Below are 19,791 nucleotides of genomic sequence, written 5' to 3' on the forward strand. Positions count from 1 at the left end.
GCGATTTCGCCTTTTTCCTGAGTTGTGAGTCTGTCACTCACTGTACATGTGCATTCTGTTTCTCTCGATTATTTATTTGATGTAGCTTTATCCACACACATGGAAGAAATTGATCTCTAGGTTTTTTGTTCATTGATTTACGTAGCAAACGAACGCGCAGATATATAATAGAGTAAAACGCGCGAGGCAGATGTGAATTTTGTTTTGATTTTGATTGACGCCTGTGAAATTTGTAACTGTCGTCTCTGTCTCATCACTCATGCATTGAGATTCAGTGATTTCGATGATCGAGTAATCAAGGCATTCAAAAATTAGAATTGAAGAATCTTATAGAACGTGCGATCGAGGTTTGAATATATATATATTTTTTCCGTGTTGAATTTAAGAAAAAGGCCCTAATTTTGATTTTGGGGCATTTTTCATTTTCAATACTCTTCTTTTTTGGGATGACCACCTTAATGGAAGTAAAAGTTCATCAACTTTTTTTTTACCCTCTCTCTTTCTTGAGGGTCATATCATATCTGAATCTTCATCAGAATTTGTTAGTCAATTGTATAATACCCATCTCATATGGCTTTTCTTCTGTCTACATTTCTTTTTTTGCCCCAAAACTCAATTAATTGTCATTTTAGAGGGAAAAAAAGCACATCATTGGCGACTGCTGAATTAACAATTCTTAAAATTGTAGATTTTAAACGTAGGACTAATGAGTTCAAATTCTACCGTGGTACTACCTAGTCTATGTGTTGAATTTAAAGTCGAATTTTATATGGTCTATAGATTAATATGACATGACCAATAAAGTACTCGGGTTAGCTAAATTAAGTTGAATTCGAGGTGTACGTTATTCCATGTCGAGTTGTTTTCTATATATTTTTTAAGTGAGATCAATTTTGCAAAATGAATAAATAAGTTAGGGTCAATATTTCACATCAAAGTTGTAATTTATCAAGATTTTACGAGTTACCTTGACAAAATAGCAACCACAATTTATCTAACGTTGGCGACTTAAAGTTTCGTGTATTGATAGTTTAGCTTTAGTAAAATATTAGAATTAAAATTCGTTGTCCCGCTCTATAAAAATACAATGTGCTTCGGTTACTAAAGTTTTACTAGGGGATGTTTTGTATGATTGGGATCAAAGAGAAAAATCTATTTGAAAAATTAATTTTTCACGTAGTAAATTTTTTTAGGTGGGTTTTTTTCTCTATTTTTGAATTTTACACTCAGTTCTTTTCTACTTATTCATGCAGTATAAATAGGAGCCCCATAACTTAGCTGGCAGAATGTTTCTAAATATTTTGTCTTTTTTACATTTGGTTACGTCTCTTTTTTCACGATAAAACAAATTCATAATTTTGTCACCATACGAAAAGACATTCGATTCATAGTCCATATTTATAATCCGTTAAAAAAAATTTCATAAATGTTTTCTTCCCTGTTATTGATAATCAATTGATGATATAATTTTCGCGTGGTCGTTTTCTCCGTTTTTGTTCTCTCCCTTTTTTTTCCTCAAAAGTTTGTGCAAAATGTTTTTTTCCCCTAAAAAATTTGATATTTATTGCTTCTAATTTTCGAATAATGGCTATTTTCACAATTTTTCACTTATAAATTGCAAACGCAACATTGTTATCAATGATATACTAAATTTTGAATATTAATTATATTTATGTCATAAACACGTTTATATTTCTTTCATAAGGTAGAGAAACAAGAATAAGAAATCATAGGTTAACTTGAACACAAGACAGGAAAAACACGAAACCAAACCATAATAAATTTGTATGATAAATCATCAACAATTAATCATTTAAGTGTCCCGCCATGTTCCATCTTTGTATTTTTGTACCCTACAAATAAGAGGCATGCACTATCTTTCATGTATTAAACTTAAATATTATGCCTAACGACCTAATAATTGGTAAACGGACACATCTAAAAAAATCACCATAAATGATCCGACAATAAAGTAATTATCAGTTATCAAGCTTCATAACAACCCAATTGGTATAATATACAATCCAACTTTGAGTTTCATGTAACGTAATTAATTAATACGTATACATATGATAAAGCTCGAATTTACAATAATATTTAGGATTATTTTGCTACATATATAGCTAAAAGTACTGTTACTTGATTAAGCCAAACATGATTTTAAAATTTCTAAGAATAATTTTTATAAGCACTTAAATTATTTTTAAATGCATAAATGTTTATACCAAAAAGTATTTTACATTTTTATAAGTCATCAATACTCGCTTTAAACCATGGTTATTTAAGATCTATAGCTTAATTTGGGATAGAATCAAATTTTGCACTATAAAATTATGCAAATTTACAATGCAATATAATCAATTCAATTGAGACATTGCCAATCTGAGCTAGCTCAGCGATATTGACATCTATCTACCTCCAACCATGAGGTTGTGAGTTCAAATCCATAAGTGTTGTATTCATAAAGGAAAAAAAAATGCAATTGAGACATCCTCAATACTTGTTGTACACACATATTTATGATTATTTGTTGGACTGATGAATAGCTAAAGTTTTTTTGTATTTTTTGTATTTTTTTTTTTGCGGAGTAAGATGAATAGCTAATTAAGTTAAGCTTATATATTAATGAGCCTAAGATGATATATATATATATTTGTGTACCGTTTAATTAATTCTTATGTTAAGTGGTGTGATTTTACAAACCCATTGCCATCATTTTATTATTATTTTTTTTCAATAACACATAGCTCTAATAATTAGATCCAAAGGGTCACTGAAGTTTAACCATATATGAAAAAAAAAAATAATAAAAAAGGTAATTATAAATATCTTTTTTTTTTTGGTAGTATGTGCAGTCCATAAATCATAGCTCCTGGTGCGGTAAAAATGATGGCATGCACCCCATGTGAGGCGTGTCTCATTTTTTACCTTCCTATTATTGAATCACATCATCAATTGGAAAAATAAAACATAAATATATATTAAAAAAGAAAAAACTATACAAATCTTAATAGGGGTGTAGAAATTTAGGATTGATAAGAAAGAACGAAGATAAAAAGGAAGCAGCAAAATGGAGACCAATAGAACCAATCCGTTTGTTGCAATTTAGAAGTGTGTTTGCCATTTGTGTGAATTAAAAATATGACCAATTTTGTTCCATGAAAAAGAAATAAATAAATATTTATGGAATTGTGTGTGACGAACATTATAATTCAAATCCCAAAAGCAGAGTATTGCTTGTGCCGTTTCTAGAGGACAAGAATATTTTGCTCACTACATTACGTGGGTCCCTCGTGCCACGTATGAATTTATTTTTCACTCTCTCTCCCAATTATTATTATTATTTAGTTTAGAACATCTCCCAATTATTATTTATTTTGGGCCGAACGCATCTATTAATTTTAACCATAAAAAAAAATTCTTAAAAGAAAAAAAAACCCATAAACTTAATAAGGTGCGTCAATTGGTACTCCAAAACTTTACTTTCAATATTGTCAAAGTACACCTTTAACTTGGATGAATGTTGCAATCTTCACTTTAAACTTTATAAATTATTGTAATTTTTACCTTTTGATACATTCTCGATTGAAATATTGTAGAAAGTATATTATCACGTGTCAAATGAATTACAAAATAAATATTTGGTACAAAATTATAGGATTAAGAAAAAAATTATATTAGATTTGATTTTTTAGTTTAAGTTTATAAATGTTTGCAAAGTTATTTAACTGTTGATTAAGAAAAAGTTAATTTTGTACAATATTTGAATTCACTAAATTGGCGATTTTTTTTAGTTCTTTTACAATATTTTGTTGGGTTAAAATGAGTGAGTGAATGAACGAAAGTTGAAGTTTGGAATTCAATTCGATAAAATTGAAAGTTCAAAAACTGATTAGATACAAAATTGAAAATTCACCATTCTAATAGATACCGGATTAAAAGTTTAGAAACACCTTTTAAGCTAAAGTTCAAATATTTATTAAAAACCCTCTAAAATTTACTTATCAAACTTGTAATTTAATGAGTTAAAAATACAAATTTTAGACACAAAATTGCATATTCAACAAATTTTCTATGATATGACTGATTTAAAATTAAACCGAATCAAATATTAGAGTTTTTTTTTTTTTTTTGACTTCGAAATATTAGAGAAATTGACCAGTAAGAAGCGAAATAAAAAAACAAACTGTGGGTTTCTAAGGGTGGACCGTTTCTCAAACCATGGAAAAATAAAATAAAAATAAAAACGAAGTAAAATGTCAAGTCCTTACCGTTGACCGGTCAATCAGGTAACCAGACCCACACACCAAAACAATTGCAAACCACAGTAGTGTAGTGGACGCCCTAAGGTACAGCTTGCCCTGCTCTCTCTCTCTCTCTCTGTCTCTCTAATCTCTGTACAATCCCAATTCGACTCCCATTATTTTCCGGCCGAATTTGGGTTTCAGAAGTGGGCAGGTGGATTTGGATTCATTTCTGTTCTGTGGTTGTGTATGTATGGGTGGCAATGGCAAGTTCCGGTGGAAATTCTCCTTCCACCACCGTCGTTCTTCTTCCAATTCGACGATGGAATCGCGGGAGCCTCCTAAGGAGTTTCTTTGCCCAGTTTCTGGTTCGTTAATGGCGGACCCGGTTGTTGTCTCTTCTGGCCAGACCTTCGAGCGTGTTTCTGCGCAGGTTTGCATAAACTTCGGGTTCTCCCCTGTGTTAGAGGACGGGTCGAGGCCCGATTTCACCACCGTGATTCCGAATTTAGCTATTAAAAATACGATTCTCAATTGGTGTAAGGAATCCGGTGCGAGGAATCCTCTGGCGCCCGATTATAGCTCCGTAGAGAGGATTGTTGGCGCATTGATGGAGAAGGAAGAGCCCCACCCCGGAATTAGGGGTTCGTCTGATAGGGAATTGTTGGAGGGGGTATCGGATTTGCCGCCGGTGAATTTCTCGCACGCCGCGACGGAGGTGGGCCACCGCCCCAATCACTTCTACACGAGCTCGTCGGAGGAATCGGTAATCGTCGGAGGAAGTCCCGGAACTCCTCTGCCCTTTACCACTCGACCTGCTTGTTATTCCTCTTCGTCTTCTTCCTCTGAAATTGTGGAAAACGAGGCGCTCATCCAAACCCTAGCCCCTAATTCATCGATCTCCGAAGAAGAGGAGGAATTATTGTCGAAGCTCAAGAGTCCTGAAGTGTTTAAGCAAGAAGAAGGTGTTATTTCGCTGAGAAAGATTACGAAAGCCGACGAGAAAATTAGGGTTTCGCTTTGCACGCCTCGGATTCTTTTTGCCCTCCGCCTCTTGATAACATCGAGATACTCCACCGTACAAATCAACGCCGTCGCCTCTCTGGTGAATCTCTCCCTCGAAAAGCGCAACAAAGTGAAGATCGTGCGGTCAGGATTGGTTCCGAACTTAATCGACGTGCTAAAAGGGGGACATACCGAGTCGCAAGAACACGCCGCCGGCGCGCTCTTCAGCCTGGCGTTGGAGGACGAAAATCGGATGGCGATCGGAGTCCTCGGCGCGCTTCAGCCGCTCCTCTACGCGCTCCGATCGGAAAGCGAGCGGACTCGAGACGATTCCGCTCTGTGTCTGTACAACCTAACAATGATCCAGAGCAACCGAGTGAAGCTCGTGAAACTCGGCGCCGCGACAACTCTACTTTCCATGGTGAAATCGGGAAACTCGGTGGACCGGCTGCTGCTGATTCTCTGCAACATCGCCGTGTGCCCGGAGGGGAGGTCGGCAATGCTGGACGCCGACGCCGTCGGGTGCTTGGTGGAGATGCTGAGGACGAAGGAGGTGAACTCCGAGTCGACTCGCGAGAACTGCGTGGCGGCATTGTACGCGCTCAGCTTCGGAAGTATGAGATTCAGAGGACTGGCGAAAGAAGCTAGGGCAATGGAGGTGCTGCGAGAGATTGTGGACGGAGGAAGCGAGAGGGCGAGGGAGAAGGCGAAGATGATTTTGCAGAGGATGAAGGGAAGATTCGACGGAGACGATGAAGAAGAAGACGAGAGCGGGGGGGATTCGAGTTCTGACTGGGGTGGACTCACTCGAACTCGGTACCGAATCGGCGGTGGAAGAAATCCCAGCTCAGCTAATACGATGCCGTTTTGATTTCTTCTTCCTTCTTCGGTCTGTTTTTTCGGCTTTTGATTATTGGCTTTGTTCCTGTTTGTAAACATGTAATTAATGGCTTCCAAAACCATAAAGTAAAATTTATAGATTGTGAATTTATTTTTTTTAGTGGAGAAATTGTATTTTAGCTTAGTCTTTAGGGAATATTTAATTTCACTGTTCATATGTAGCTTGGATTGTCACGAGTCCATTCATATATATAGACATTTGTATGACCATACAATATCGAGTTGTCATCAAGTTTAAAATTTTAAAATCTTTGATTGGTGAAAAATTAATATCTGTCTTAATACTTAATTAAGGGCTGGACAACTATGGTAATTTCAAGTAAAGTTTAATGAGCGATTGATAAATTAAGTTATAATAAAGGATGTATTTAATAAATAATCCTGCCTTTTTAGATGGAAGCATGGGACACATTGTCCACTCCACGAATCTTAAAGAAGATTAGGTTTTCTTCTATATCTTAATTAACTCTTTTCTTTTTCGTATGAGTTTGGAATTGGTTTTGTCATGTATCTCACTTTTTTTTTAGGATAATTCGATTTTGAGTAAATTATCCCCCACATTAATATTAATATATTTACATTTCTCGTTTATATTTTTTTGTTTTTGGTATGGTAAATATCGAAGGTTAAAGATTTTTGAACCTTATATCTCAAGAGAACAAGTAATACTTTTTTAGTGGAATTGTTAGAATATATATTGACATGATAATGACATACAATTGTGATTATTTTAAGATTTAGACTTAGGTCAATAATACATTAAAAAAATTGAAAAATGAAGCTCGTAATTATAATAAAAATTCTTGATTTCAAGAAAATTTACTTTTTTAGTATTATTGTTTAGGTCGAAATTCAGATTTACCATATTTTAAAGTCAACAATATGGAATTCAGGATAAAAATGTATTTGTTTTTTAGAAAACCGTAATTGAAATTTGTGAATCTTTTATTATGCCACAGGGTGAATATTAATCAGCAAAACTATATGAAAGTTTATTTTCGGCGTTGTATTATTGGAAAAAATAAAAATTAATGTTAAATAAACACATCAAGCAACGCAACGTTTGTGCATTTGGGTAATTTCACTATATTTTCCAATTTCTTGTATCCCCAACCAAAAAGAAGCCCTAAATTAGTCGTCTTTTGCGTCAAGGGAAGCCCAAGCCCAAGCCCAGCCCGAAAGAGGCCCCACATCCACATTTATATTTCATTTGATCAGTTACAGTTTCGCTTTCGCGCGCTCTCCCACTCTCCTCTGAAGACACCGCCGGCCATTGGCATTGTCTGGTAGTCACTGGTACTCATCAAAGCAATTGCCATTTCAAGATTCCTCCGACGTCATCGCCTCGCCACTATGCCCATTTCCTCCATTAAATTTCATCTCTACTTCCTTCTTCCACTTCCAGTCTCTGCTTCTCTTTTCCTGTTCCTATGGCTTCCCCTTTTCCTGCCATTTTCCTCATCTTCGTTTCCCTATTCGCGGCCTTCTCCACTTCTCGTTTCTCCACGATCGGAGTTGGTTACATTTCTCGGCTTCTGGAAATTCAGGATCGCGAGAGGGCGCCTGCGCATGTCCAAGTTGCTGCGGCTCGTGGAGTTCTTCGTCGGCTTCTTCCTTCGCACCTCTCCAGCTTTGACTTTCAAATCGTCTCTAAGGTACTTGTTCGTTTTACAAAGTTTCTGTGCACTGTTTGGCTGCTGAGAAGAGTGCGGAGGAGTTCGTAGGAGAGTTTGACTTGTTTTGTTCGAGGACGGCGCATCTGTATAGCTTTGTCCGATGCTTGGATCTTTTGGAAATGAAAGGACTCTCGTTTTCTAAAGTGTAGTCTGCTTCTGTGTATCCTTCTGCCGTTTATCTATTTGTTCATTTTTTTTCCAGGACAAATGTGGTAGGGAATCTTGCTTTGTGATCAGGAACCATCGCTCGTTCAGGAGACCAGGGGATCCTGAAATTTTGTACGTAGAAACTATTTTATTCTCCTTTTAATTGGACTCTACTGATGAAATGGCTCTTTAAACTTTGATTAAGCTTCTATTGTTTTGCAAATGAAGTATTGTGTGTTCACGGCACTAAAAATGTTGATTCATTGATATCAGTCATCACGCGTTGTACTCTGCAAAATAATACAAAATAGAACTTGTTTTATTAACACGAACATGACTTTCAATCTTTTGCTAGAATCGCTGGAGTCACTGGAGTAGAGATTTTAGCTGGCTTGCATTGGTATCTAAAGCACTGGTGCGGTGCACACATATCTTGGGATAAAACAGGTGGCTCACAACTATTTTCTGTACCTAAGGCAGGCTTGTTACCTCGTATTCAGAGTAACGAAATTATTGTACAGAGGCCTGTTCCCTTGAACTATTATCAAAATGCAGTTACTTCAAGCTGTAAGGTTTTCTTTGAAATTGCATTCATTTTGCTGCAATGTGCCATTAGATAGGAAAAAAGAATTGCATTAAACTAATTTGTGTTCCTCGAATAACAGTTTTTTGGTTACTGTTTTGATAAACGTCTTTCTATTTTCATCTTCTTTGCTTTTGAAAGACTCTTTTGCCTGGTGGGACTGGGAAAGATGGAAAAAGGAAATAGACTGGATGGCTCTTCAGGGTATCAATATGCCTCTAGCATTTACTGGGCAGGAGGCTATCTGGCAGAAAGTATTTCAGGTTGGTTGTTCTTCTTATCGTTATCCATACTGCCCTTCAACATAATGATATATTGAGCAAGCGCCAACTCAAATATAATTCTACATTGTATCCCTTGGGTGTTGGAGGATGTTTAAGAAGTCTATTTACCCTACAGAGGCCATACTTTCCGACCTCTCTTGGTACATAATGATTGGAACAATATTACTTAATGTGCAGCTTGAGATTATAGATGCAAAGATTTACTCCAATTGCACAAAAGTATCATAAGTCTATTATTTTCTTCGCTGCTTCCTGCTATTGGATATTCTTTCTAGCACTATCTCAACTTTTTCCACATTATAAGCTTCTTTTATTCACTGGTTTCTTCATCATGCTATTGTTACATTATAGCTTTCCTGCCTTTTTTTTTTCTCTCCAGAAATTATAATACAAAAGAATCAGCTGTCCCATTAATTATAGTTTTACTTGTTTCCTGCATTTCAATTTATGTAATAAAGCAGCCAAAGGGAAAAGGCTTATCTCTAATAATTTCTCAGGTTCTGCTCTTATTTCAACTTACGAGGTTCAAAATATAGATTGATCTAACTCCAGATTATATTTGCAGAAATTTAATATAAGCAACACGGATTTGGATGATTTCTTTGGAGGTCCAGCATTTCTTGCATGGTCACGTATGGGAAATTTGCACAAGTTAGTAGTTGCTTTGTAACTCCGTTAAAATGGATCATGTTGTCAGATGGATTTTTTATTCCAATGGTTGACTAAAATGAAATATGGAATGATAAATATAGCATTATCATCACAACCAGCTTCATAATCTTCCTTGTCCAATTAGATTTATGTAGAAAGTGGCTTTAACGGGTCATGTTTATTGGACCTCATCTTTTACTTCTACTAATAAAAATCTTACATCTTAAAATTTCTTGATCATTTCCCTTTGAATATAAAAAATTTTATCAGATGGGGTGGGTCACTGCCACAAAGTTGGTTCGACCAACAACTTATTCTGCAGAAAAAGGTTCTTGCCCGAATGTTTGAGCTAGGAATGACTCCAGGTATTTTTAAGCATCAAATGTCAGTCAATTTGTTTTCTACCTTGTGTTGTTGCAATAAAGTTCAAAATTTCCTGCAAATGACGCTGTAGTAAACTTTATATTCTATTCCATTTAAATATTCATTTTCACATTGGCTTTCTTTTTTGTTGCTGTTTTAAAATTTTCAGTAATGGTGCTGACTATTTTCTGATTTTAATATAATTTGGCTTTCGTAACTGTGCTCTACAAAAGAAAAGAAATACACAACTGTAATTTAAGTTTATAAGGGAGATAGAAATGATGCTTTCTACAGCGACGTTCATTCAGGATCTTCCTGGGAATTTGTGTTTTTTGTTCCTTGTTTTCAGTTTGGTGAAATTAATCTTTAAATACAAAAATGTCAAAATTTATGCTTAGCATTATAGCTAATGTAGCCTATGTATTTGAACAAAATGCTAGTTTAATTCTAGATCACATGAATTTCAATTTTTGCACATTTGTTATAGCTCGTACAGTCTATCTGTTAGACGAAAGTTGTAGAAGTCTCATGCTAGGAATAACCTGTGGACCATGGTTTTCTTTTTCCTTCTTTCCAGTTCTGCCAGCCTTTTCGGGTAACATTCCTGCTGCTTTCAAACAAATATATCCATCAGCAAAGATAACACGCTTGGGAAATTGGTAATTCACGTGTGTCATTATTTGATATAAAATTCGTACTTGTTATGGTGCAAAATGTTTCTTTAATGCCATAATATATCTCTTCGGCATCTGATTAGAATAAACTTTGGAAAATTGTGGAACCAGAGTTAGTTAAATCCATGTTTGGAAGGATGTGATCTGCTTTAAAAATTACTTTGAAAAAAGTGCTTGACTATTAATTTCTTTGTTTTTTGGTCGGAAGACTTCAAAAGTGCTTTGAATCTATTTAGAAGTACATAATATATCAAAAGTGTTTCAATTTACGTAGAATTGCTTTTTGAGTGATTAATATTTATCAATATGAAGTATTTTTAGGATTGACTAATTACCTAAAGAGAAACACTTAAATTACCAAAAAAAAAAAAGGAGTAGGTAGGTAAAGAGAATCTAGAGAAGAATTATATACATAGAAAGACTGATGGGAACAAAACTCTGAATTCTGTTTATAGAAGTTCAAAACAGAAATATGAAATGATCTTCTTAGCTTTGCATGGAGTATTATGAATTCAAAATTGGCTCATAGTAATTGGTAAAATAGTTTAGAACTACTTAATTTTGACACGAAAACTTTGCAGCTTTTGATGTGAAGGCAACAACATTGGCAGTATCCTTCAAGTCTTGAGACCCTAGAATGATGCTTGAGGAGCTAAAAAATTATTGCGAAGTACTTACTTAGTTATTTACAATGTTAATCATTTATATGATACCCATTGGTCTGCAGGTTTTCTGTTCACAGTGACCCTAGATGGTGCTGCACTTACCTTCTCGATGCCATGGATCCTTTATTTGTTGAGATTGGCAAAGCGTTTATTGAGCAACAACTGAAAGGTATTATTTTTGGATCTATGCTAATGAACTGTGTGAGAATAGGATATTTTGCGCCTAGCTAAATGATTCTTGATTATTCTAATTGTGTCTGAAATTGCGTTTTTGGTCAGAATACGGAAGAACTTCCCATCTATACAATTGGTATGGCTCTTTTCTCTGATTCCTTATATTCAGAATTTGTCTTGCAAGTGGTACTTTTTTCCTTTAATTTTCATTGTCTACTCTGCTTCATTACATTAGAATGGCAGTAGAGGAAATGCGGACAAGCATTTAAAATTGGGGCAATAGTGGTTTGGACGGTCTCTAAATTGCATTTTCTTCAAACATGAGAAATATCAGGAATTAAACTTTTACATCATGATCATCTTGTCACCCTACAGTGATACCTTTGATGAGAACACTCCACCTGTTGATGCAGCAGAATACATCTCTTCATTAGGTGCAGCTATTTTTGGAGGAATGCAAGCTGGTGATTCTGATGCTGTCTGGTTAATGCAGGTGATTGTTGGTTCCCTGGCCATCTAAGCTATGCAAGTGTAACATGAATCATGATATTGATTAGTGAATGTCCACTACATCTCTTCTGTTGTCTTTGTTGATGAACTGCCAAGTTTAGTCTTAATCTTGTTGCTAATGAAATTTGTTCATTTACAGGGGTGGATGTTTTCATATGATCCCTTCTGGAGGCCTCAACAAATGAAGGTTATAATAATAATTTTTATCACCATTGGCTCGTGCACTCAAACACAAACGTATCTTCGAAAAATTTTCAAGCATTATTAGATAATTACATATGAAGGCTACTTTCAGGGCATCCTTGGCTCAAATCCTTTGTGCTAATAAATGTGCCAATTTATTGACCCAGCCTCTTTAATGTGCTATACCTTCTTTTATCTATTCAATCTCGAGGCTTTATTATTGTACATTACTGTCACATTTGGTTGACATTGGAGAAGCATTTTTCAGGCTCTTTTGCATTCTGTGCCTCTGGGAAGACTGGTAGTCCTGGATCTGTATGCTGAAGTGAAACCGATCTGGATATCTTCTGAGCAATTTTATGGCACCCCTTACATCTGGAAAGTCTCTATTCCTTTCTCTTGCTTGGTTTTAGAGTTCAGGTCTAGTAAATGGTCAAGACTTAGGCTGACATCGTGAACAGCCTTTTTTCCATAGCAGACGAGAGTGATATGGATTAATACGTTATATTTATCAACCAAGTATAGACATTCAATCTTCATTTGTACGTTATTCTATATGGCTGTTACTTTTTCCAAGTTGCTAGGCATGGTTGATTATATTGAAAATCCAAATAACGATTTAAAACAGTGGTATCGAGAATGGCATATTTTATATCTATTTTCGTTTGTGCCTTTTTTTTATAAATTAACTCGAAAGGAGTTTTTCATACCATGGTGGTAGGGTTGATTTATTAAATTTTCCCTGATTAAGCATAACAATACCAAAATTTTTGCTATTTTTATGTATATCTTAAAATTATGTCATTTTACCATGTATTTTCAGTCATTCAATATTTTCTTTGTATTTTTATTCTTCTATATGATTTCGTACATCATAGTAATAAGGCAACTTTGATATTCCGTTTCATTTAGTTTGCAGGTTAAAACATCAATTCCATGACTTGCGCTGTTTCACAACAATTTAAAAGATAAACTACCTGTCTCATTAACTATGCACTCTTGTCCCGGACCATATATGATTGTGCTTTAGGTGTCGTGTGCAGAGTCCTAAGATTAAGTTGATTAATTGTTTCTTTAGCTGTGTGCTATATTTCAACAAACGCATGACGCGCGTAAATTTTTGCTTTAATAATATCAATTGCCTTTTGCAGGTGCATGCTGCATAACTTTGCCGGAAATGTTGAGATGTATGGCATTTTAGATTCGATAGCTTCTGGACCAATTGAAGCTCGTAATAGTCCATACTCAACAATGGTAAGTTCATCTATTTTATATCTAGGTGTTATCGTAGCATTATTTAATTGCTGTACTATTTTTAATATTAACTCTGACAATTTTTCAAAACCAATATTTGGTGTTCTTTCTCTATCCATCAAGTACTTTAGATTGTTGAGTACATATAAATATATTTATAATTCTGAAGAGATGAACTGATTCTCTCTCTTATTGTTTGTCAGATTATTAGGGTATTGTATATTGCTCGTGGGATAGTAACATCTGTACAGCTAACATATCTAGAAATATATTACTAATTTCAATCTCCCTCTCACCTTCTGTCTTTCTCATATATCTGTGAGATGTGTATCATTTATTTCGCCATGTTTTAATTCACGCCTTTTTGTCACCCATGTATTCTTTTAAAGGTCGGGGTAGGAATGTCCATGGAAGGAATAGAACAGAATCCTGTTGTCTATGATCTCATGTCTGAAATGGCTTTTCAACATAACAAAGTTGATGTCAAGGTACCATTTCGTTTCTATTATTTCTAGAATATGATGACTCATTTACTTCGTTGCCAGTTGCATTCATGTTCCACTTTTCAAAAACTGACAAATAACATCACATGGACCAAATTGAACATACTGAAGAGCCATTTATTTGACTGAGTATTTGGCTGGAAAGGAATCTTCGCTCTTTTGAAGACAAGACTAAGTCTTGGGATTCTTTTTATAATAGTGTTCATTTGCTAGCTTCGTGGTGGTGTCATAGAAATATGAAATTCTTTTGTAATTACAGTCTCTCTACGATCATTTAGGATTGGAGAGCTTTTCTGTGTTAGTTTTGTGGAAGGGCCCCTCTTGACCCTTATCCTTAGCTTGTTCTTTTTTTTTCAATTCGTTTTTTATCCCAAAAAAAAAAAAAATGAAGAGCCATTAATTTGAAAAGCATAGTGATTTTGCTTCTTTCTACGGTTCATTGGTTCACATCCTTGGTAATGCAAATATGTTTTCTTACCCTCTAGGTGATTGGCATAAATAGATCAGTTGATTTCTTACATGTAATTCACTGATAGAAGGAACTGATATATGCAATATGAAGCTTGTCCATATCCATGAGAGAAGTGTAGCCCTAGCACCTCCCGCCTTAGCACCTTGTTATACTATTTGAATTTATTTTCCTGGTGCCTTTTACCACACTGAAGTTCTTGCAAACTTTGTTCTCATTGGTTAAAATTTGTAATAATACCTTTTTGTTTTCAGAAATGGCTTGATCAATATTCAATAAGACGCTATGGTCAATTAGTCCCTTCAATACAAGATGCCTGGGATGTATTATATCACACCATCTACAATTGCACTGACGGTGCCTATGTAAGTACGAGAAGAGTTGTAATGTCTGTTCAACCTTTTTCTTCCCTGCCTTTTTGTACTTCCATAACAAGTGTCTGCGGTCTTATTGCTTTAGAATAGTCAGCGTCTTCCTTTCATCTCATGACGTATCTTGCAAGGCTAAATCTGTGAATCATGTTCAAATATGCTATACTAACATATCCCGGTCAATATGGAAAAGGACAAAAACAGGGACGTAATTGTGGCATTTCCTGATGTTGATCCATCGTCAATCTTAGAATTACCTGAGGGGTCTGACCGTGACCGATACAGGAACTTCAACTCAAGCGTAGGTAGCCTCTTGCATGCAACGTTTGACCGACCTCATCTGTGGTATTCCACTTCTGAAGTAATTCGTGCATTAAAGCTTTTCATTGCTGGCAGTGATCAACTTTCTGGCAGTAATACGTACAGGTTGACTCACGAATTTAAAACATACTATTATTTGAAACCTACAGAGATATCATATCTAGTCCCTTTCTCTCTATTAAAGTCTACATCATTAAAATGGCTTTGGTTGCTACACATAGGTATGACCTTGTGGACTTGACTAGACAAGCTCTAGCCAAATACTCGAACGAACTGTTCTTTAGAATTGTCAAAGCATATCAGTTATATGATGCCCAAAAAATGGCCAGCTTAAGCCAGCAGTTTCTTGAACTTGTTAAAGATATAGACACATTATTGGCTTGCCACGAGGGATTTCTTTTGGGACCTTGGTTAGAAAGCGCCAAGCAACTTGCCCAAGATGAAGAGCAGGAAAAACAGGTCCAATTCAAGACCATTTTACCAATCATGTGACATTTATTCTAACGACATTCAAATTCTGACTACAACTTTTGCCTGCTCTAATCTCGAATTACAGTATGAGTGGAATGCAAGAACTCAAATAACCATGTGGTTTGACAACACAGAGGACGAAGCGAGTTTGCTTCGTGATTACGGTAATATGTAATGAATATTTGCATCCGGATAACATTCCCCATCACTACAGTATCATTGAGATCATGTACTGTGTACATCAGTTTAATTTGTTTCATCTCAATTCAGGAAACAAGTACTGGAGTGGACTCTTGGGCGATTACTACGGTCCTCGAGCTGCAATATACTTCAAGTTCTTGAAAGAAAGTTTAGAGAATGGCTATGGCTTCCCATTGAGTAATTGGAGGAGGGAGTGGATAAAGCTTACAAATGATTGGCAAAACAGCAGAAAGGTTTTCCCTGTGGAAATTAGTGGAGATGCAATTGACACGTCCCGCTGGCTTTACCGCAAATACATGCAAATACTGGAAAGCTATGATCACAATGAATCAGGTAAGATATTTGCCAGTAACTAATATTTAAATGCTGCATAATATATGCTTCTCTTACTTGTTCTGTCTGTTACTTGTTCGTGTTCCCCCTGCCCCAATTCTCTAGATCGTGTTGAAAACTAGCCACAAGCTTTGAAAGTTTTCAACTCTATTAGTATATTTGTCAAAATTGTGGTGTGTGTATCTGGAAATTAAGACATTGTGTGGCTGCCTATTCATGCTGAAAAGTTTAAATTTTCTTTTCAAAAAACATGAAATTTTGTCCACTTTTTCATTTTTGTAATTCAATATTTAAAATCTTATATAACGAGTGAGATTAGAGGATGAAAATAACGTATGAATGGGTTTGAAAATTTTGAAGACTAAAATTAGAAGCTATAAATATTGGAAAATGGAAAGTCAAAATTTGCCCTCTAGAATGTAGTATTGTATTTTGTCCTCTCCTTGGATAACGATGAGCAATATATATTTATATATGGAACTGTTGCTTGTCTGTGCATAATATATTCATATTGGTTAGTTTGGTCCCCGTTCAAAGGTTTGATTTGACGAGATAAAATAAAGTTGTATGAAAAGAGCAGGCCTCTGTTTCCCAGAAATAGCCAAATAAATTTCAGGTGGCGTAAGCGGTGACCGAAAGTAGAGTCAGGTTGGCTGTGATGGTTGGTTTTGGTTAGTTAACGACTTCTGCCTTAGAAGCTTCTGGATCTAACATCTACCTGAACCAATACTAACGAATGACAACAAAATAGTATTTAATAATTTTTTTAATGCGTCATTTGTTTTTTTTTTTCCACGTAATTTTTACTTTCATTCAATTTTTGTTAATTCACTCCTTTATTTTTTAAAATAGAATGTAAAAACTCCAAAAATTTACTAATTTAATGAAATGTTTGATTAATGTATAAAATCAACTATTAAATAACTAAATCAAAATTTAATATTTCAGAAATTTTTTTTATTAATTTCATACCAATTTTATGTTTTATAATTCATTTGACACATGAGGATTTGTTTTTCAACAAATTTTCAATTGAAAACTTACTAAATAGTAAAATTTGCTATGCCTTTTCAAGTTTGAGGTGAAATAGCAATACTTTCAAAGTTTAAAATGAAATCTAATGAAATTGAAAGTTTAAATAATTGATATACTTTGTCAAATTTAGCGTGAAAAAATGATCTTTTCTTTTGAAATTATCTAACAGATTGAATTTTCAATTTAGTGTCTAATAAATCTCTTGTTTCAACTTTTTTTTTTTTTAATTTAAAGTCTTGGGTCTGAGTTCTAAAAGTATTGGATAGGTTAGAGGACTATTAAACACAAAATTAAGGGTGATTTATCCAACAACATTGAAAGTTTAAGAATCTATTGGACATTGAATTTGAAGGAGCTATCAAACACTAAATAAAAGTTTAACAACTTTTAAAATTTAAGAACTCACTTGACACCTCTTTTCAAGTTTGAAAGTAAACTTGTAACTTAACCTATTTAAATATTGCTCCGTCAAATAAAAAAAACTATTTAACATTGTTTTTATTTGAATTTTTTCTTTTGAAAAAATAATTATGTTCTGTTTTCCATTTTTTAGAATAAAAATTAAAGAAAAAACTAAAAATTTAAAACTATACGGTTAAAAGCTATTATAAAAAACTTACATGGAAACTAAAAATAAAATTGCTATTATACGAGTATATTTAGTACTGGAAATACACGTCCGGAATTTTATTTTTATTTATTATTTATTTTTTTAGAAACGCAATTCTAGAATTGATCATCAGTTTTGGTAGAAAGATCAAATAAGCTTAAAAGTTAATTACATAAATATTTAATACTATTTTTGTAACAAACAATTCGATGTACAAATCTCAAAAGCCATAATAGTATATAAATTTATTATTAATTATAAGATATCCATATACTCACTCATACAACATACAAATAAAAGTCAGATTTGACTTTAACAAATTTCCTCGACCAACAAGACATCTTGATCAAATCTAACATCCTTAAAAAGTTAAGAAATCAAAGAAAAAATTTAGGTTTAAATATTCTTTTGATCCCCATTTTTTATTTTCAAAATATCTTTTTAAGTTGTTTCTATTTTAATTTTGAAAGGTGATTATTTGTTTTTATTTATAAAATTTTATATAAGTTAAAAAAATAGCAAATCTTTGATACAAATTTATGGTGAGATAATTAAAATGATATTTTAAAATATAGGGACTAAAATAAATATTACATTTTGGGAGTAAATACACGAGAATAATATCCAAACCAAAAAAATTAGCTTGAAATTTAAACCTAAATTATATTCTTATTTTCGTGGGTGCCCCGACCCGTTTTGAATGTGTAACCGTTTTGATCATTCCATTTCCATTTTCCACTGCAGCAACAGCAAGGCAAATAGTGTATGACTTTTGATTTGGCGATTCCACACGCCACACGCTTTGAATCAGATTCTGAGTCGCCTCGGCCTCGCTATATAAAACCCCCAATTTCATCTCTGAAACTTTCATCCATCCATTTTCTCTCTCTCTCTCTCTCTCTCTCTCTCTCTATCCATTTTCTCTCTATCTTCTTTAATTTCTTTCTCGAACCCTAGCCTCTGAGGTTTCTGAGAATCAATCCATGGCAGGAAACGGCTCCTACGATTGGGCGGACCAGTGGGATTACAGCGACTCCAAGGAGATAGTCACGGACAAAAACAAGAAGGGCGGCGGCGGCGGCGGTGCCAAGTACAAGCAGAAGGTCGGAGAAGGGCTTGGGAAGACCAAAGCTGTGGCCTCCAATGGCGTCAAAAAGGTCAAGGAAGGAACCTCTCTTGGCCTCCAATGGATCAAAGATAAATACAATAAAACCACTCATAAGAATTAGAATTAGAATTCCTTCATTTTTCTCCTCCTCCTCCTCTGTCTCTCTCTTCTCACTCTGGCTTCCTGTTCTTTCATCGGTATCCATATATATATATATATATATAGCTCATCTTTGACCTGTATATCTTCGTTTTTTCTTTCTCTTGGTTATACACATACATGTACTTCATAGAGGATATATAATTTGATTATTCTTTTTGTTCATATGATTTCATCTTTTCCTTTTTCTGATTCTAATTTCGTCGGGATTTTCCGTTTCTCTTTTTGTTTGATTCTAGAAACTTCGCATCAGAAACGTAAACCAGGGTGAAGAATCGCATCTTCAAACTTGTTAATTCCAAATCTTAGGGCAAAACTAAAGGAATTTGATATGGAAAATGCTGATTTATAATGTGAGTTTTTATTTATTAATTTAAACCATTCTTTTGGTCTATGTAAATTTGGTTTATGATATTAATTCAAATATAATTATAGTTAAAAAACCACAGTTGCCTTGTCATATCTCAAGTTGGATTGGGCCGTTAGTTTTTGTTTAAGCCCAAATTATGTGAAAAAATCAGAAGAGTTTGTATTTTAACTCTCACCACTATAAATTATAAGTTCGATTCGAATCTTCTTGTCCACTCCACTTAAAATCATCGAAAATGAATGAATTAGCAAGTCCTTCGGGAACTTTGGTTATGATAACACTTTAGTAACTTTTAGCCGGTGGAATTTAGTTAATATAATTTAAAATTTATAAAGAATATGCATTTTGTAAAAAAAAAAAAAAAAACCATTTTAAATATTTGAAAAAAAATTAAATTAAAACGTGGAGAAAAAATAGATTTTCTATTATTTATTTATTTATTCACATTACTAATTATTTTCTGAATTTTTCTATGAAAATTGTCAGCAATTGTTTCCTTTCCACCTAAATCTTTTTTTATCACATCG

General features: G+C 34.3%; 3 protein-coding genes across 3 annotated transcripts; all 3 read left to right on the plus strand.

The window, feature by feature from the left end:
- The first annotated feature begins 4,196 nt into the window (after positions 1-4,196).
- On the plus strand, positions 4,197-6,249 carry PUB38 (plant U-box 38). Its single transcript, XM_022279828.2, has one exon. It carries the CDS (start codon positions 4,498-4,500, stop codon positions 6,118-6,120), a length of 1,623 nt encoding a protein of 540 aa, XP_022135520.1. The 5' UTR covers positions 4,197-4,497; the 3' UTR covers positions 6,121-6,249.
- Positions 6,250-7,381: 1,132 nt separating this feature from the next.
- On the plus strand, positions 7,382-18,506 carry LOC111007441 (alpha-N-acetylglucosaminidase). Its single transcript, XM_088125999.1, has 20 exons — positions 7,382-7,804; positions 8,028-8,104; positions 8,328-8,539; positions 8,697-8,818; positions 9,405-9,490; positions 9,761-9,855; positions 10,431-10,512; positions 11,255-11,361; positions 11,472-11,502; positions 11,742-11,859; positions 12,016-12,063; positions 12,328-12,436; positions 13,210-13,313; positions 13,703-13,801; positions 14,540-14,650; positions 14,850-15,082; positions 15,199-15,436; positions 15,534-15,612; positions 15,719-15,982; positions 18,372-18,506. Exons 1-20 carry the CDS (start codon positions 7,580-7,582, stop codon positions 18,401-18,403), a joined length of 2,472 nt encoding a protein of 823 aa, XP_087982125.1. The 5' UTR covers positions 7,382-7,579; the 3' UTR covers positions 18,404-18,506.
- On the plus strand, positions 18,481-19,059 carry LOC111007442 (CDP-diacylglycerol-glycerol-3-phosphate 3-phosphatidyltransferase). Its single transcript, XM_022279810.2, has one exon. The coding sequence runs from the start codon at positions 18,611-18,613 to the stop codon at positions 18,854-18,856; it is 246 nt and encodes an 81-aa protein (XP_022135502.1). The 5' UTR covers positions 18,481-18,610; the 3' UTR covers positions 18,857-19,059.
- The last annotated feature ends 732 nt before the right edge of the window (positions 19,060-19,791 follow it).

Source organism: Momordica charantia (assembly GCF_013281855.1).
Source record: "Momordica charantia cultivar OHB3-1 chromosome 6 unlocalized genomic scaffold, Mcharantia_2.0 BLBB01000006.1, whole genome shotgun sequence".
NCBI classification, from domain to species: Eukaryota; Viridiplantae; Streptophyta; class Magnoliopsida; order Cucurbitales; family Cucurbitaceae; genus Momordica; species Momordica charantia.